Raw genomic sequence first — 18805 nt, forward strand, 5'->3', positions numbered from 1 at the left:
ACTCTCTCAAAGAACTAATACAGACTCTGGCGTGGCAGCACACTCAGCTCCAGCCCAAGACTCACAGGTACAATGGGGTGTCGAGGCTCAGATGTGCAAGGATGGTGAAGACATGCTCGTGTATAGACTCACTCTCCACCACTCAGTCGCTGGACCAGAGGTGAAGAAGATCATAACAATGACCAACCGCTACTACTCATATGTACCACCATAAAGAGACACCAACGGCTCATAAATGTTAGCCATGTGGTGACCTGGCCACGAGGTCCACTAGACCACCGTCGATACCCTGCCATGTGTCACTCCCCAAGCCAGAGGATCCGTCCAGTGTGAACCAACCTAGACCAACTGTACTAATTGTGTCCTGTGAAAGTGACACTGTAGCCTACTATACAGCCTAAGACAATCATAAGCTTTTGTGCATCTTTTAAAGTATGGGCCAAAGCACTACATCACACATACAATAACAACATGATCACTACATTCTCGTTCATAGCCTTTGAATGCCTTCTTGTTGCATAATCTCAAGTACCATGTGTTCTAATCTATTAACGAGTAGTCCATAGAGATAGTATTCATGAAAAATTCTAAAATTCTCTCTTCCATACACATTAGGTTGATCACTCAACATCAAGGTTACACAACCAATGGAATTCAGAATTGGATCACAAATTTTATGTATTAATTCAAGGTACGAAGGAACCCAAGCATCCAAACTCTTGAGAGCCACTGACATGTAGTCATTCACACTATCTACTTTGTGTTTTTTGCTTCTTAACCCCTCAACAGGGCTAGAAAAATACATTTAACTGAAGAAAATAAGGGCAAACTTGAAATTCCATTGGTTTTTAGGTCAATTTGAAGCTTTTGCCGGTATTTACACTAAAACTTGTGTGAATTTGTCGGTTTTCTTCAAGGAAAGCTTAAAATCTAACCGAGATTTTATGATTTTAGTCGGTTTAAATACATTGTACCCGGTTTTTTTCTAACACTGCCCCTCAATACACACACACACACACAGAGAGAGTACTTGGAGCAATAGTAGCTCTACGCAGAGGTCGCATCCAAAACATGAGCAAGAGTGGAGAATAGATTGCATGCAATTTATTCAAATTGGGGAACATAAATAGTCCCTTTGCACATACTGACTTTTAATTGGGCTGCACTCTTTTTCTTGGTGCCACATGGCATGCTGCTAGGTTAATCAAGTAAGTAACAATCAAACTTTGTCAGCAGCATTCCGGGTGCTGAGTTGTCAGCAAGAGGCAACATTCCAGGTGCTGACTTGCATAGTCCTGCAGAGCAAACATGACAGTGGCAGGACACTTGGACGTTCCAAGTGTTGAATTGGCGACCATCCATCAACCGATGGTTTGATTCCTGGCTAGAACAGAGGGGATGGAGGGCTGCTGCCCCCCAAAACCCAACCTTGACAATAGAGTCTACTAATGAAGCCTACTACAAAAGGTTGCACGTAGTGCAAAGTAATTGCATGGAGTGCTGCAACATTCGCTCCATATTTTATTCTTTTTTTTTTTGGTTGAAAGTAGGTTTTCAAAATTAAAGACCTCTTTAGCAAGATGCATAAAAATAAAGTTTGAGGTATGAACAAATTGAAAAAGTTTAAACCAGAAATGTTTTCATCTGCATGGTTATAATAGCTTTTATACTGGTGCAGTAAATTTACCATACTTTCAGACTCGTACGCTATTTGGTGTATGATATGATCAAACATACTTACCCTACATCATCTAAACAATGAAGAAAAATTTGTACCAGAATCAATAGCCAATGGCATATGAAAGCTGTTAAAGCGATGGCTATCAAACGTCAGAATTGCAACCGATATATAATAACTGTCACCTTTTGCCCTCATATGGTGTTCAATATATGAAATTTCTTGTGGATCTCAGTCATGCTTTCATACGCGTATGTGTTTTCTGTATGGAAAAACTATGATAATTAATATCTGACCAGACCCTAAGCTGGCACATTCTTCATGCAAGGCTCAACTTTAACGCACCACAGCACATGGAAGAAGAAGGTGAATAAACTGGGTTGTGATGCCACCTCTTAAAGATTACAAAAGAAATCACAAAGCTCCCATTACGAGCACATATAGAATGCCCTTGCTCTCAACTTTCCTCTGGCACAAGACAAAGAATTATTGAAGAGTAGTCTGACATTGGATAGATATTGCTTTTCAAAAAGTGGGCATACTGAGCAATTGCTATATCCTTGTCTGGCAGGTCTTCTGATAGGAAATCATAAGGACAACACTTGCTAGTGTCTACCAAAGGCTGCCATTTGAAACCCTGTCTTTTAGGCAATGCCACTATTTTGGCCAAATGACCAGCATTGAAAGCAATATAAAGCTCCTTGTAACTAGAATCAACCTGTGTTAAGAGCAAAGATTGTCTGACATCAGAATTTTGAATATCAATGTCATTGCAGCAAACAAACTACTCAAGAAGATTACTCACTAATGTGAATGCTACAAAGCGGCTCTTTTTAGACCAGTCTGGAGTGTGTGGGGAATTCCCATGCCATTGCAGTCTGTCCCCTGTTGGGAATTCCGACAACCCAAGACTCTTGCAATCCCTACATGAAAGAGCGAAGTCAGAAAAATAAACATCAAGGAAAGTGAAGGAGCAAAGTCAGAAAAATAACATTAAGGAAGGTGAAGACTCACTTTGGCATTTTAAAATAACAAGGTAAAAAATCACAATGGCCTACAGGAGGATGAGATAAGAGTGTGAGTGACCCAATTCTCAATAACCCTCTTTACATAAATAGGTAAACAAATGGCAACTCTCTCACATAGTGGCCTATATACATGTACAATAGACAAAGCTTAGTCAATGCCTTTCTTACAAAAAATAAGAAGAGAAAAAGTTTGCCTTGCCATGTGGCACTAATCAACAAGCTTTATCCAATGGTCCAGAATTGCTCCAGCTGTTCATTGCTTTTACTGAGGTCTTACTTAGGCCAAATATTTGAAAAGGAAGTCCTTGGCCCTAAATGAAGGGACCATTCACAAACTAAAATAAGTCTTCTTAAAAACGAAAGTTGAAAAAGGAAGTCATGAGGCTCTTCAATGAAGGGACCCATTTACAAACTAGAAAATTATATTCAAAGGCATGTTTTAACAAGCCAAAAATTGTAACACAGCCAGCACCAGCAATAAATTTTGACATTATAGTTCGCACCTCCGAAAGTTTAACAATAGTCTTGTAAAGCGGTAGAACCCAGTCGTATCTGCCTCTTTCTTATCCCATCTGAAATAGTTTATCTGTAGCACAGATTTTACGAATTCAAAACAACGAGATACCAAATTGCCGAAAGTGTCAAGGTTGAGTGAGCCTATCAACACAACAAGGCAGAAATCTTACATAGTTGTCATGACAATATGTATTGTTGTTTCCTCCCTTTGTATGAGCATATTCATCACCCATTGTCATCATAGGAACCCCCTAAACATTAACACATTGGCTCAGCCAAAAAAAAACTCTCATACCATCCACAGTGAAGGCTACTTGATGAGCAACCATCAATTGAAAAGAACAATCTGATAAAAGACAACAATCATCAAGTCCAGCCAATAACGAGGCTAAGCTATGCATTCAAGTGTAGATATATGATGAAAACAAAGGCTAAGAGGTTGGTAGCATGCTGTAAAGATGAACGAGTCACCACATTTCAAACTGGACTGCACCATGGGACTATTTTTTGGACTGTTGGTTTGTTTTTTGACCTGTTAAATAAGTATCTCTACAAAAAAAGCTATTGAAAAGACGGTCTTTAAGCCTCTTAGAAGATTACTTGAGAGACGCAGAGAGCAAGCAATAGGTTTCGCATCTGTCTTTGTCTCAAGTCCAGCACACGGCGACTAACTAACTCCCCTTCCTGTTAAACACGACATGTCTGCTTAGCGAGGAAAATTTGTGTTGAAGATGCCAAAATAAGGAGTGTATTTCCTGTACAAAACTGGGTCAGATATGTTTAAAAGCTGATGCAATTTTGACGTTCAACAAGACATATCTTGCTCAATATACCTCTCCACAATTCCAGCTATTATTGTGTGTTTCTCCATCTTTGTTTCCCTCCCCATTCGCAGTATTATGCTTTGTATTGTAAGAAACAACATCTGCTAGGGAAAACCCATCATGCGCCGTTACAAAATTCACACTATGCCACGGTTTCCTGCCACCATCCTACATGTACAGATTGGCAACATCCTCAATATGCTTCAAATAGGATTTTGGGGGAATTTTTTAAAACGATGCATACTCGATACAATTGAGGTGATCCACAAAGGCAGTTTGCAAAAGCCCCAGCAACTCCATCCGTTCCTTTTATGAATTGACGCACAGTATCTCGAAACTGCAAGAGAAAAATAGATGTACCCATCCCTTCAAGAAAAAAGCAGCGCTAAACACGTTGATGAAGTTTATAAAAAAAGCAGGCACCACGTGTCGTATTCAAGGTTTGCAAGAAATACAATGTAGGTCAGATTGTATGAGAGCAGCAGATTCTGCTTTACCATTTGTCAATAATTCTTCCCCCAATAATGAAAACTACAATAATATGCTGCCAAGCGTACCTGCCCATTCCACTCTGACCACAAACCCCAATGTGGGAATTTTCCAACTTGATAAAGCCCCCCACAATCCCAAGGCTCAGCTATCAACTGCCAAGATTTCAGCTAATAAGAGTAGACCTGAAGACAATATGTCCCGATGTATACATTGCAACATGGATCTTGAATAGGCAAACCAGAAGGAGAGGCAGAAAACCTTGACATCACAAAGCACTGGGTCATTGCTAATCAGATCTATCAATGGTGGTTCACTTAATGGTGTCCCAGTTGTGATAAAGTCTTGATCTAAGCCTTCACCCAGTCCAAAAACATTTGCTTTGTCCCAAAGACTGGTTACAAGCAAGACAAGCAAACAGGAGTTATAGGAAAAGGCTCCGAAATACCAACACTATTATTTGAAGTATTAACACTCTTCAAAAACCTTCTTGAGAGTGAACCTGCTGGATCGAGTGAGAATTGATGCCAAGTCAAAGCGAAAACCATCAATATGCATCTCTATCACCCAATACCTGATAATTACATATGACCACAAAGTAGACAAATTTCTTTAGTTTGCTTTTGTCATGTCAAAAAATTGCCTTCTTTATACTTGCAAAATTACACTTCTTACTAGCAGTTTCAAGGCTTGCCAATACTAATGAAAAGAAAGGAATGTGCTAAAATAATAAATTCATGTCCCTGGAAAGTTTTCTGAGAACTCATCTTCATACACGTGCCTGGTCCTTGGCGCATATCACTCACTTGGTCCGGAATCCCCTTAGACCATGAAACATTACCATACCAATGCTCTTGTTATCTACCTTGTGATGCACCAGAAATGGTCATACTTGGTCACTTCCTTACCGAACTTTACGAAGCAATGTCTTTAGCGGTGCTCTATGTCACCCATCCAGTGACGCACTAGAAATGCCTAATCCGTATGGTCGGATACTTCCCCTAGATGCTCTGAGTCACCCATCCGATGTGAGGCATCGATATAATCCATTCTAGGTGGCCTATCAGATATTCCCTCTTACAATGCTTTAGTCATTCTGAATAAAACTGAGGTTGTCATGACAGAGAGCTCGCTGCTGTTGTGTGCCATTACACGCCTCCCCCCTTTCCCTCTCTCTGTTGACCTTCCAGGCTGATTCGTCTTCGACTCGCCCCTTTGCCATCGACGACTCTTCTTTCTCTTCCACAGCAACAGACAAGATGGAGGCTCCTGCTCCGCCCCAAAGGGACTCTGACAAAGCCCCCTCGCTCGACCCTGCAAAGCCCACCATCCAACTTGCTCTATCGCCGACGAAGCAAGCGAGACTTGGAGCAAAGGTGGAGCGCCTTCAGGCCACCTCTGCCATTTGCAAGATTATCGGCACCCAGCCCAGCAGAGGCGAGGTGCACGATCTCCTCCAGGCCCGCCTTCTCGTGGAGATCATCGATGTACGACTCCTCGGGCATGGGTACTACCACATCAAGTTTGAGACTCCCGAGATGGCTTCCAAGGGCATTTCGATGAGCCCGCTTGCCATCCGAGAAGTCAGGGCTCATTTTCGACAGTGGCGTCGTGGTTTCAACCCAGCTTCTGATGTACTTGTCGAGGGAGCAGATTTACCCATTTCGGTCTACTTCCCCGGCCAGAAAGAGAGTACCTCCCGCTTTCATGCAGGATTGGTTCTGAGATTAGGAAAATCTAGGAGACCCCGCGCACGGCAGCTTCAGTTGTTGCCAAGGCAACAATTATACCTACAGTCGCGTTTTGGTTCAGAACACGCACTCTCCCCCGAAGGTAGGGCCCATCTCGCGAAGTCCTGTCCTTGCAAGAGAACCCAACCCATGCCACACTTTCTCCCCCAAATGTCGGTCGGCCACCAAGGGGGCCTGTATAGCGAGTGCGTCCCTGCCGACAACGGCCATGTATACTTGCTGCCAACCATCAGCTGACTGACCACCCATCTCTGAAGAGGTGCAAGCCTATGCACCCTGGGTCTCTATCTGTCGTGCCTGAGCATTGGGTTTCTACAGGGAACCGTTTTGACTCTCTCTAGCAGGATGTACCTGAGGAGTCTTCTTCCACCTCAGCCTCGCCGCCACCAGCTCCCCCTCCCCCCCGCTTGCCGACTCCATCGCTCCTCCTCCACCTCTCTCTTCCCACCCTCCCCTCCCGCACCTCCCATCTCCCCCACTATCTCCTCAGCCCTGTTTTCTGGCCCGTCTCATACCCCACCATCGGCTGAAGGAACAGGACACTCCTCAGCAGCTCCAGGGCAGTGCTTTTGCCACGAGCCGACTAGCTCAGGAGGGGCAGCCCTGCCTGAGGACACCATGTCACAAAGTGATGACGTGGAAAGTGGCCAAGGGGCCTAAACTGGAGAGAACTGGCCGAGAGGACGAGAGGAACTGAGCCCAAAAAGTGTGGCCTAGGGGCCTAAACCCTACTAATCAAAAGCGTAAGGGCTGCAGGTGAACTCCGTGAAAAGCGTTGCCTGCTGACGTGGAACTGTTGTACGGAAGTTCCCCATTTGCATTGGCAGCTTGCCGACGTGGTAGGGCAGTACAGATGGCAATATTTTCACAAGGCTTTTGGGTAGATCTTTTTGGGTGAAAGTGCTTTTGGATCAGATGATTTTGGCTCTGCCTTTGGGGCATCCCTTGTAAGTTTATAAGAGCCCAGAGGGTGTGACAAACTGCTGACGTCTCAAGTCACTAAAGATCCTAGCCAACCTGCATATCCCAGCCGAGAGGCCTAAACCCTAGAAGAAGCAAAAGAAGATTAAGTTCTCACCAACTTGCAAAGTCTTGCTGAGTGGGCCAAACATTAAAAGACTTCCCAATTCTCAAAAGTCCTTCCGATTTATGGGACCCGGTCCGATGGAGCCCAAGATATTAAAGCAAGACCCACACATACACACTCAAAAAGACTTGCGCAGTCAATTGATAACGTGGCAGGACTGTACTGACGATCCGCAAACCGCGCTTGCATGCTGATGTGGCATTGTACGGACGCCCGTAACTTGCGCTGACTGACTGTTGACATGGCAGGTGTACGGACGCCCTGATTTTGTGCTGGTGGCTTTTTAGAGACCAACTGCTTTCAGATTCCATGCTTTTCATATGTACTGCTTTTGGATGGGCCTAGGGCCTTCATATATCAACTATGGGCTCTTTCTCTTGCATTCTATCACAGGCAGATGCAGAGCAGAGCCACAGCCGTTGTACTAAGTCGAAGCAATATAAATAAATACCAAAAGGGGCACCAAAGTTTGGACACTGGGGCGAGTGCTCTCTTGTGGTGGAACCCCGCGACTCAACGTCTCATGTGTCCTGCTCTCTCTCTCTCTTGGATTTTTTTCATGATCTACGTCGACACTCTCTTTCCATTCCATCGATGCTCTGTGGCTTATGGGTCGCTAGTCTATGCCTAGTCGATCAAATATGGCAATTGTGCTTGGTTTGTCGCAATGTTATCGTGAGATGGCCATTTTCCATCGATGCTCTACGGCTTATGGGTCGCTAGTCTGTGCTTGGTCAATCGAATATGGCAATTGTGCTTGGTGTGTGGCAATGTTATCATCGTGAGATAGATGTTGTCCTACGACTGCGTGTTGCTCTCGTGTGGGAGACCTACAAGGCACAACACCAATAAGACTGAAGGGAGTGCATAAACACCTCTAGAATTTGTGAGCTAGATTGTTATTTGTGTTGTTGAACTCTCTCTCTCTCTCTAGATAGAGGCAAATATACTAGATTGGCTCTTGAGTCTTCTAGACAGTTAGCGATGCAAGGAGATGCATCATGTTGGTATGCGCAGATGACTTCATGGTTTCAGAGGCATGGTCTCAGCATGGATAGATTGCCTCCTTTTCAGTATTCCCTAGATGCACCCTCCTTGCCAGTCACACGGACGGAGATCACTAGACTCATTCGGCAGGATCTAATACAGTTGGACACCAGGAGGACATGGGTAGAGCCGATGCAGGAGTTGGGCACGAAGATGGCTTTTTACAAAGAGCACCTTCTCCAACTTTCGGGAGATGGGTTTTTGACTCGTCCGAGCTACATGGACACTCATTTGTCTCATGGTCTGCGATGTGCTATTGGTCAGATTCGCACATCCTCACACCAGCAGGAGACTGAGACGGGTAGATTCAGAGGGATACCGCCGGAGTCTAGGATATGTCAACTATGCGGTAGAGAGCCAGAGACAGAGCTACACTACATATGCCACTGCACTGTGTATTATGAGATACAAGGGCGCTTCCATTGCTTATTCAGGGAGGGTTTTGGAAATTGGACCCCTAGATAGAGTCATGAGATATCAAGATCAGAGATGCCTTGGCTTATATCTACTTGAGCTACACCGACAAAGAGATAGTCTGTTGAGGAGACATGGAGCACGACAGTCGCAAAGACAGATCACAGACTTCTTTGGATCGAGGGAGCCAAGAGACCAACCACCAGCACAGGGTTGTACCCGCATTCATACGAGAGGCACCCTCATTGACAGGACGACTGAGCTCTCGGGAGATCGAGACGACCACGACCGAGACACAGGAGCACACTCCATCGACGGAGACTCCAACAGAGGATTAGAGGCATTCTAGCACGACACCCAGATTGTCATTGAGGGCCTATTCTACATTTTCACATTTCACATTTCACACTCATTTTCAGTTTTCATTTTTACTTTCAGTACTTTTTGTACTTGTACTTCAGACGTTGTATTAGATTCACCACTTTGTATCTGATGGTCTCATAGGTCATTTTGGCCTTTTGAAGACGTTAATATATCATTTCATTTCATTTCATTTCTCTCTCTCTCTCTCTCTCTCTCTCTCTCTCTCTCTCTCTCTCTCTCTCTCTCTCTCTCTCTCTCTCTCTCTCTCTCTCTCTCTCTCTCTCTCTCTCTCTAGTCTTTGCCCTTATCCTCACCCACAAGTATCTGGCTTGATCATCTCTCCGAACTATGTGCAGTAGTGGTTGGAGCTCCTCTCTGAAAAGAACTGCTACACCTCCTCATCCTCTAGTCCCATGCTCAGATCTAGTGCATGTCAAGCAAGTTGTCTCCCATCTGTATCCTGATATATGCGGCATCAACTATCCTGGAGCCTGATGAGTCTCTGAGTAGAAAACAATGTCTCTGTCTCTGAAGCTGTCCTCAAAGGCCCCCAGATCAAGTCTATACGAACCATTACATTTCCAAACTTCCATCCTGAGAGTGGTCCCATAGGTCTCGCACCGTCATGTAGAGCGGTGCTCTGTAATCACTACTCGTCCACTTCTGTAGAAGGCTAACTTTCCCTTCTCCCTTGCTGCTATAATCTTTGGCATGACCTCTCTCATATGTGCAAGCTGTGAGAGAGTAAGGTCGTCTCCTAAAAAGATACCTGTTTTCTTGAGGGTTGGCCTCTTCTTTAAAAAGTCTTTCTTTTCTTCCATGGAGGCAAAGCGCAAAATGAGAGCCCGTTCTTTTGAACTCTCCCCATTACCTTCATTTTCTTGCCCACTCTCCAAGCTTGTGTGTGCGAGGGCTTCTCCACCCCCATCATTGACATGAGGCTCTTCGCCTCTTGGTCCACCTTATTTGAATCTTTTAGGCCGGTCACTCTCACGTGTAGAGCGCGTACCCTTCTTCATTGTTCCTCTTCAAGTGTCTTGTCGATGATGTCAGGTGTAGTCGGAATGTCCTTGCCCTTCCCCTTCTTGACAACTTCAATCCACTTTTCAACCTCTTCCACCTTTTGGGTTTTGGAGAGAACCTCCACCCATGAGGTCTTCTTTTCTCCTTCCTCCTTTATTTCTTTGACTTGTGCTCGTATACTATTCAGCTCATCTATCATTGATGGCTGAATTTCTCCATCTTCAAGGCGTCCTCTCTCTTTAGTTTTGTGAGTTCCTTCCGAAGGGCTGAGATGCTACCTTTTAGAGCTTGAATTTCAGCCCGGAACTCCTTGCGCTCTAGTTCCCTCCCCTGTTCCTCCCTCTTTTTCCATTCAAGAAGTGAATTCTTCTCTTTCTTCCACTCATCTATGTGAGCTTTGCATTCTTTCAACTCTCTTTCAATGGCTGTCATCCTCTTGCTTGTGACCATGTAGTGCGCCGCCATCTTTCTTGCCTATTTGTTTCACTTCCTGAGAGAGAGAGAGAGAGAGAGAGAGAGAGAGAGAGAGAGAGAGAGAGAGAGACCTACTCAACTGCTCTGCGATCTACTTTGCCACCTTACTGAAGGCTACGCACCTGGTTGTGTCAGCCAAAGCACTGCCTCGAGACTGGCACATGCAGATTTCCCAGCCTTGTTTGACGTTTTCAGCCCTGTGCACTGCTCCACATCTGCTGCATCACTTGCATGCTGCTCAGAACTTGTTACAACAGCTACGCACTGCTCGGCATCTGCAGCAACAACTGCGCCTTACTCAGCCCTAAGCACTGTTGCTGGTTACCTGCATGCCTCTCAGCTATTGTGTGTTGCAGCCCTACGTGTATGTGCTCATCATGCTTAAGAGGGCATCTACCATTTGGACCACTCAGCTCCTTTGGACGCCCTCCACGGCCAGCTCTCCTCCATACTTCATACCCCAGCCATTCTACCACATTCACGCAGGAGGTATTGAACCACCTGGGACTATGCCCAAGAACGGGGGGTATGATGATGAGTGCAAAGAGTTTTACAGACGAATCTGCCCACAGCGTGCATTAGAGCAGATCAGAGAGCGCTAGACCTGCAAAGAGATGAGACTCTCATTTATTTCCGGAGCAAGGACCCTGTCACCTTTCATTGTTCATATCTTCAACAGGGTTCTAGCTAAGGGTTTTCCTCACTCTTGAATTGTGCATGCTATAGTGCTTTACAAAGCAAGGGACCACATGGACCCTGGCAACCACATGATTTCATGATTGGCCATATGTTGACCAAGATCTATGGGGCAGTTTCAGAGTCTCGGTCAAGCATGTAGGCAGAGTTTGAGGACCTCAGCTTTAGATGCAACTTCTTTACAGTAGATCACATTTTTACATTCAGGTGCCTTATATAGCAGGCCAGTGGCAAAGGGAAGCGCATTTACAGTTGCTTTGTGATCTTCCACAAAGCCTTTGAACTATCCTCAGGAGAGACAATTCCAACAACTCGCACCTGTGGGGTCCTCACAGAGACGATATGGGGAATATATGCTTTGTATCAGAGAGTCACTGGTAGGCTACCCTGCCTTGGAGGACCACCAGATAGTATTGCTAGCACCATTAGTGGCTGCCATGTGACTTGGTGATATGGCACCACGATATGGCAGATGGACACGACGCATTTTTATGTCAGCTAGGTGGCATGAGGACAAACAGTACAAGAAAACAAAAGTCTGCAGACCACATGATATGTGGTACTAAAGCAGCCAATTGACACAGGTCTCCACAGGATGGTCATGGAAGCTCGAGGTGTTGGGAGATGTACTCAGAATATGAAAATTGGCATGTCTAGCAAGGGCAGATCATGTGGCAGATGACACCTTATTTACGGAGGATGTAACGTGTAAGTTTCCCTGCACACTGCACCCTAGGGCTGAAAGCTCCTCCTACATCAAAAAATATGTCTCTAAGGTGCTTATAAAGTTCAGAGGTTTCTAAAGTGTGCCTCCAATCAATTCTCCAGATCTGAAAACGAAAATGTTATGAAAATGCCAGTTTGCAAGGAAAATCTATAAATTTGTGCTCCAAGTTTACAACACTTGATTTGGACCCTGAACTTCTAACATAAAATTTTCAATAAGTCCTTATTCTACATGCACAACAACCCCACCTAACTAGCTAAATTTTGTAGGTACTATTACTTAAGAAGTAGCTCATCGTCATTCAAAACAGATTAATGCTCCATACCACTTACATCACCTGAGACACTGGACTATGAAGCGGCGAACAATCGGATGATTGCAATTAAAGGTATTGCCACAGCCAGAATAATTGTAAAACTCACCCTGAGAAAAAAATCACATTTTAGTTGATTCCCTCTCTCAAAAGCATTGTTATTTAGATTTTGCTTTTTATGCCTTTATGACATGGGTACGCAGAGTGGATTGTAACAAAGATGTATCTGATCTGTCCTACAGGTCAACTTTGGCCTCCATAAGACGCCATAATCTTTCTTTCTCTCTATCTTTCTAAATTCATGCCCATACATTTTACACCCAAGTCTTCAGTAAAGATGGAGCTAGTTACTTCAATTGTAAAGACCTCATTAAGTTTTACAGAACAATCAAAACAATGCAAATTAAATCAAAGTAGGCTGTATAATATGAGGCAGCACAGGGATAAGTCTCTACAAAACTCACTCTAGCTTGAATATGGGGTCGAGTAGCATTCCCAGTAATTCTGCCTTTAAAAAAAAGGACGAAAACTAAACAGTCGTTCCAGTTTTTTGGCTTGACCATTTAATTTCCCCTCTGATGCCCATTTGGCCCTATTCAACTGTAAATTGTATGCACAGTGAAAGGAAAGAAACCAAATTAACTGATGTCATCTAGCTATAAAATTTGAGTCTTCTTGCAATTTCTAGTCTCAAGGTTTGGCTATCTTGACAAGACAACTTCAGGTATCACAAAGCATACTTTCTCAGCATTATTCTCACCTTTGGTGCAAGCATATAAAATACTGCATTATCAACACCTCTAAAAGATATTGTAGGCCCCATTTCATTTCCTTCTGCAGTGTGATTGAAGACAACATCCATAAACACCTGCAAGGCAACTAGAATCATCAAATTGAGCTTCAACTCTTAAAACTCACGACAACTGACATCAGTTTCACAAGATGATGGAAAAAGAGAACTTTCAAAAGTGACACCTTTAAAAGGTGAGAATGACAAAGATTCACAAGAAAACTTGTCAGATGAGTAAGGCTTAGTGATTGGAAAAAACTAGGGCACTCTTAGACTCTTGTCCAGATGCTCTCTGAAGAGTAGCCCTCAGGACACTTATAAATAGTACAAGAGATGCCAAAAGCACAGCCCTCTCAAGTCGAAAAGCACTAAATACCAAAAGCATCTGCTTTATTTATGGTTTAGGCCCCTCGGCCAAGGTTGTGTAAGTTGGTTGGGTTAGGATTTTTATCCTAACCCACTTGTCTCTTAGGCCTCTCGGCCGGTCTTCCGTAAGTTGGTAGATCTTCTTCTTCTTCTTCTAGGGTTTTCGGCCCCTCCGTCGGGATCTGTTCCATTGGTTGGAACTTAGTGATGCCACGTCATTGACTTGTCACAACCCATACAGATGATTGGGACCATATATACCCTATAGGAGCAGATGACAAGAAGAGTACACTGCTCCAGAGGTTAATCAAACTCTATTGCTAGCACCATTGGTGTGAAACGAGGATGCCGACTCTCCCCGACTCTCTTTGGCTTGTATATTGATGATACCTCTGACTAAATCTTATGAGCTAGTGGAGAGGATGCAGACCTCGCAGATACTCCAGTACATCTCATGCTTTATGCTAACGACATTGTTTTGATCTGTGAGTCACACGAGGGTTTCCAGTGCCACCTTGAGGCTCTTAATGAGTTCTATATCCATAGAGGGCTGACAGTGAACCTTGGGAAGACCAAGATCATGATCTTCCACACTTCCAAAGCCGTCGGGCGACCTGCAATGGCAACAGGCAAACAAGAAGAGGTGGTGGAGTCTTATGTGTACCTGGGAGTCACCTTTGTCAGCCCACCAAGGCGTTTCACCATGGCAAAGCGGCTACGGATAGACTTACTAGAGGACATGCATCTTTGGCCATGCTTGAGCAAAGATGCCACTAGGCACATTTTCAGGAACCCCACACTATGGGGTGGCTCTTCAACACATTGGTCACCCCAGCTCTGATGTATGCTGCAACGGTATGATCATATCCTTGGAGCCGAAAGGATCTGCCACAAGCCAGCCTACCTTACAACAGATCATGGAGTCCAAAGATCAACGTCAGTTTGACCAGTTCCTAATAGAGATACACAGACACAGAGAGGTACTAACAACAATCCCAGAGGTCACCCTAGAGCAGGCTGAGAGGATCATAGCCAGGAGACGACCACGAGCTCCAAGATACAGAGTCCCCCAGACTCCATCACAAACAGATCCAAGAGATCTAGTCTGGACACTACCAGGCTGTCCAAGAGAGACGAGCCCAGATAATGGTAGACCCAGCAGCATTTATTCGGGCTGCCCTCACCCCAGAGCCACTCATGTATAACAATATACACCCCCAATTTAGCATTGAATGGAACTAGATAGTCTAATGCATCTTCATGATAGTACTGCCCTGAGCATATAGCTACATTTACACCCCTCCAGATAAAGCTCCATGTCCCTCTCACGTACCATAAAGCTCAGCCAGATGCATTACCATTGCACCATGTGACATATGATCTCCACCACTAGACGACTACTTTATGTAGTTGTGTAGTTCTGGAACCCTTTGTCCTTTCCTGATAGATGAATGGCATACAACCATGTACATCTGATTTGTCTCATAGGCTAGCTTCGGCCTCTAATAGACGTAAAAAGATCTTTCTTTCTTTCATTCTTTTTCTTCTTCGTTTGGTTCTCCCTGAGTGATAAAGTCTATTCGTCATAGTCTATCGATATTGTTATGCACTCCCATTTGTGGCATCTACCCTGCACTATCTAGCCTCGGCACTACCTTTGTATCGGGGTGACTGATCATGGACTGGAGCTGAGTGTGCTGCTAGCCAGTTCCTTCGTACTTGGTCCATTGCAGTGTATTGAGCTAGGGTTTTGTAGCACATTGTGTGCACTCTGTCTGCTGAGATCGGTTTCTATTTTTATACGATCTAGCTGTAATAATACATTTCTTTCTAGTTCAATATACTGTCGTTATCTGTGTGTGACATAAGCATACTGCTCGGAGTTCACCCATATCACGCACTGAGCACCTTGTACAGACTTCTTAGCTACAAAGAGTCTGCTGCAAATTTAGAGTCTCCAATGCTTCTCTCATGCATCTTTTGGGCATGGGTTACCTGCCAGTTCCTTCGAGGCTCTCTTCCGACTACCTCTTGTGCTCCCTCACTTACTCGAGTGGCTTGATTGTTTAACATCAGTTTATTCTGAAAGTTGAAGGAGTGTCGTTGGTCAGACCTTGACCGCAAAGAAATCAGACAGGAAAAATTCCTGTTCAACATGGCTCGCACAGAATTTAAGCTTTAACCCCGTCTTCGTCTTGAGCTATAACCGACACTATAACTGAAGCGACATTTTGTTCCCAAAGAAGAGTCAACCCTGTTTTCACTTACCAAGGCAAGGCAAAAAAGATGGAAAGTTAGGCCTAATACCTCAATTCCACATTTGTGAGCATCCCTTACAAGTGTCTTGAACTCAGTGATGGCATCCAAACCGCAACCCTGGTTTCCAGATTTTGCATATCTTATCATGGGTGAGAAGAAATTCAAAGTGGAGTACCCCCAGAAGTTCATCCTGCCAATATTTGTTTGAAGGAATGATAGAATCAACTTGAGAAGCTCGCATAAAGTAAGCATAAAAGAACGGGTCAGTATACTTGTAGTCACCCATTACTGAATTGTACGCATAATACTCAAGCTCGTTGAATTCATTGCATGGCATCAACTCTATAGCATTAATGCCCAGCTCCTGCAAGAGGAAACCCAAGATTAGCACAAACTGGTGGTTCAGAACTTCAAAAACACTGTTAGTAAGGTGATCAAAATGCACCCTCTGATGCAATAAGAAAAACTACTGAAGAAGTCTCGTTACTAACAGACCCTCTAACCTTCAGATGGTTGAGCTTCTCTACTAGTCCATCATAAGTCCCTGGGTGCTTCACATTGCTCGATTTGTGACGCGTAAAACCCCTTACGTGCATCTCATAGACAATAAGATCTTTTTGCTGAAGGCGTGGACGCACATCTCCTTCCCAATCAAAAGGCTGTGCTCGAGCCAGAAAAATGTAAGGATAAAAATATCAGCAGCTGCTATTCTACTCTTTGAGGGAAACAAATGATTTATTTATTTTTTGTAAATGACCAGGAACTCTTTAAGAGGTCAATTGCCCAAGCAGAGGTTATATTCTTTTGCAACACCCAGTCCTAGCTTTTAATTCCCCACAATAGGACTTGGGTTACTAAACATACTTGCTAGCCAATATGTCTCGAGATAAAGCAATGCATGAGGTCCTAGGTGGATACTGTAGTAAAACCCAGCAGTTCATTTTTCTGATACTATCAATACCTCCAAAGCTATAATTCCTATAAGCTCTTACAATAAATGTATTTAATTATAAATGAAGCGTAAAATACAATCATCAAAGACCTTCTAGATCGCACTCCACTGAAATTGCTTTCAGACATTGTCACATTCCTCCTAGATCTACAATTGGTGGAGTTAAAAGGTATGATGTTTCAAAAAACTGGTCAAAAGTGCATATGATAAGAAAAATATCTATTTAAGCTATTTAGCCTCGAGCCGACCTTACCGACTAAGCTATTGCTCCGTGATAACTAGGTGGAGCTTATGCAAATAAGCTTCTGTAAAACATCTAAAATCTAAGCCCTACCATAAACTGCTTTCAAAAACCATTTGCACAGGCATCCTTAATTACGCATAAGTATACTACAATTAACGGCAAAGAAATTTTCCAATATTGAAACTAAGAGCATGAGGGAAAAAAATGTGAAAGGTGCATTGCAATACCATTTCGACCAAGCCTATCCTAAACAAGAAATGCGAGTTTTGATTCAAGGTGAATGCTTGAGCCGTTTCAATTAATCTGTGCAAATGCAAGTACTGAAAGCCAATGGTGCAATTCAACAACCACCTATTCAAATAGTACAATACCTCTGCATCAAAAGGAACCATGCCCCCCATTTGGGGCCAGCAGTTTCCATAGGCACCAGGAACACCATACTCTTCCCTACTAACAATGGCCTTCCATGAATACAAAATAATTATGTATCAGATAGCTGAGTACAAAAGATAAAAGCTTTCTAAAACTGAACAGCTTGTTTTAAACCTTTGCATATGGATCAATCAAGACACATGCAGGATTGAAGCGATGACCATTTTCTGGAGTAAAGGGTCCATCTATTCTATAACCGTAAAGCAATCCCTTAGCAATATTTGGAAGATATATATGCCAAACATCACCAGTTCTATTCAGCTTGGGATGCAGTGATACCTCTTTGGTGACCTGACCCTGCGAGTAATGAGCTCCATTAGTGATTAGTGTATGGGATGTACTTGATTGTGTCTTGAGCAAGGCACAAATGAAGAAATGAATTAAACCCAAATCACCATCAAAAGAGCTCAAAAACGGCATAAGTAGTAAGCTGACTAAAAGGAGAAAACATCTAGCTTTTGAAAAGGATCAATATGTATAGTAACATTAACACGGAACAGGGAATAGGTTTGATGCAAAAAAGAGCAAAAACAGCTGTTTAAAAAATTAACATAGCCACATAGAGAGGACTACATTGTAAGCACAAATTACACCTAACAGACAAAAATAATGAGTCATATCAAAAAAATCACACAAACTTCTTGAGTTTCTTAATCATCCAACATATTAACAAAATCGCACAAACTTCTCGAGTTTCTTAATCATCCAACCCATTGCCTCATAAGACTTTGCCAGTGCATGGCATTGACAATGTGCAATAGGTGTGAACTATGGTGCATTGCACGAGAGAATCCATCTTCTCCCACCAAGGGGTGCTGTCAACCCATGCTTTGCATTGTCCTACCAGTTGGTGTGGAGGACTCTGGCATGTGAAGGTATTCTTTGCTGAGAAAAGGCCCCCTTAGCACTCCACACAGAGTTACCCGGAACGCAAAACGGGAACGGCGACGGGGACCCTCGCGGAACGGGGGAACAGCCAGGGGTCCGGAACGGGAACGGCACGGAACGGGAGGCATAAAAAACACCTAAATAATGCTTGAGAAGGGAATGGGTGTGAGGGGGTGCATTTTAATTTTTGAGTCCTTGCACACTTGAAAAAACACCTAATGTTCTCTACAAATTTGCAAAAAACTACCTATTTCTCCCCATTTTTGAGAGTTGGCCGTTCCGGGCCGTTCCAAGGCCGTTCCGGTATCAAGTGGTCACCCGGAACGGCAAAACGTTCCGGGACGTTCCGGCTTGGCAGAGGGGTAGGGAACGGCGTTCCGGCATTCCAGGGCCTACGGAACGCGTTCCCCGGTAACTATGACTCCACATCATGGATAAGTTGTA

At 43.9% G+C, this 18805-nt stretch overlaps 1 protein-coding gene across 4 annotated transcripts in view; it reads right to left on the reverse strand.

The window, feature by feature from the left end:
* Positions 1 to 1759: 1759 nt before the first annotated feature.
* Positions 1760 to 18805, reverse strand: part of ISA1 (isoamylase 1) — a 47385-nt gene continuing 30339 nt past the window's right edge. For 2 of the 4 annotated variants that reach the window (XM_086502246.1, XM_086502247.1), the window contains 17 exons: positions 17588 to 17770; positions 17413 to 17502; positions 16349 to 16504; positions 16118 to 16209; positions 15894 to 16035; positions 13191 to 13298; positions 12455 to 12540; positions 5038 to 5109; positions 4797 to 4929; positions 4604 to 4690; positions 4291 to 4383; positions 4056 to 4214; positions 3823 to 3906; positions 3393 to 3473; positions 3210 to 3292; positions 2484 to 2601; positions 1760 to 2396 (listed from right to left, as the gene is read on the reverse strand). In XM_086502246.1, coding sequence (XP_086358372.1) covers positions 2136 to 2396; positions 2484 to 2601; positions 3210 to 3292; positions 3393 to 3473; positions 3823 to 3906; positions 4056 to 4214; positions 4291 to 4383; positions 4604 to 4690; positions 4797 to 4929; positions 5038 to 5109; positions 12455 to 12540; positions 13191 to 13298; positions 15894 to 16035; positions 16118 to 16209; positions 16349 to 16504; positions 17413 to 17502; positions 17588 to 17770 — 2028 coding nt within the window. In that variant the 3' untranslated portion in view covers positions 1760 to 2135. Of the gene's footprint in view, positions 2397 to 2483; positions 2602 to 2692; positions 3018 to 3209; positions 3293 to 3392; positions 3474 to 3822; positions 3907 to 4055; positions 4215 to 4290; positions 4384 to 4603; positions 4691 to 4796; positions 4930 to 5037; positions 5110 to 12454; positions 12541 to 13190; positions 13299 to 15893; positions 16036 to 16117; positions 16210 to 16348; positions 16505 to 17412; positions 17503 to 17587; positions 17771 to 18805 lie in introns of those variants that run through there. The other 2 variants (XR_015186691.1, XR_015186690.1) reach the window with 2 other exon arrangements.

This window comes from Adiantum capillus-veneris, chromosome 26, assembly GCF_014529385.1.
Source record: "Adiantum capillus-veneris isolate H3 chromosome 26, ASM1452938v2, whole genome shotgun sequence".
Classification (NCBI taxonomy): Eukaryota; Viridiplantae; Streptophyta; class Polypodiopsida; order Polypodiales; family Pteridaceae; genus Adiantum; species Adiantum capillus-veneris.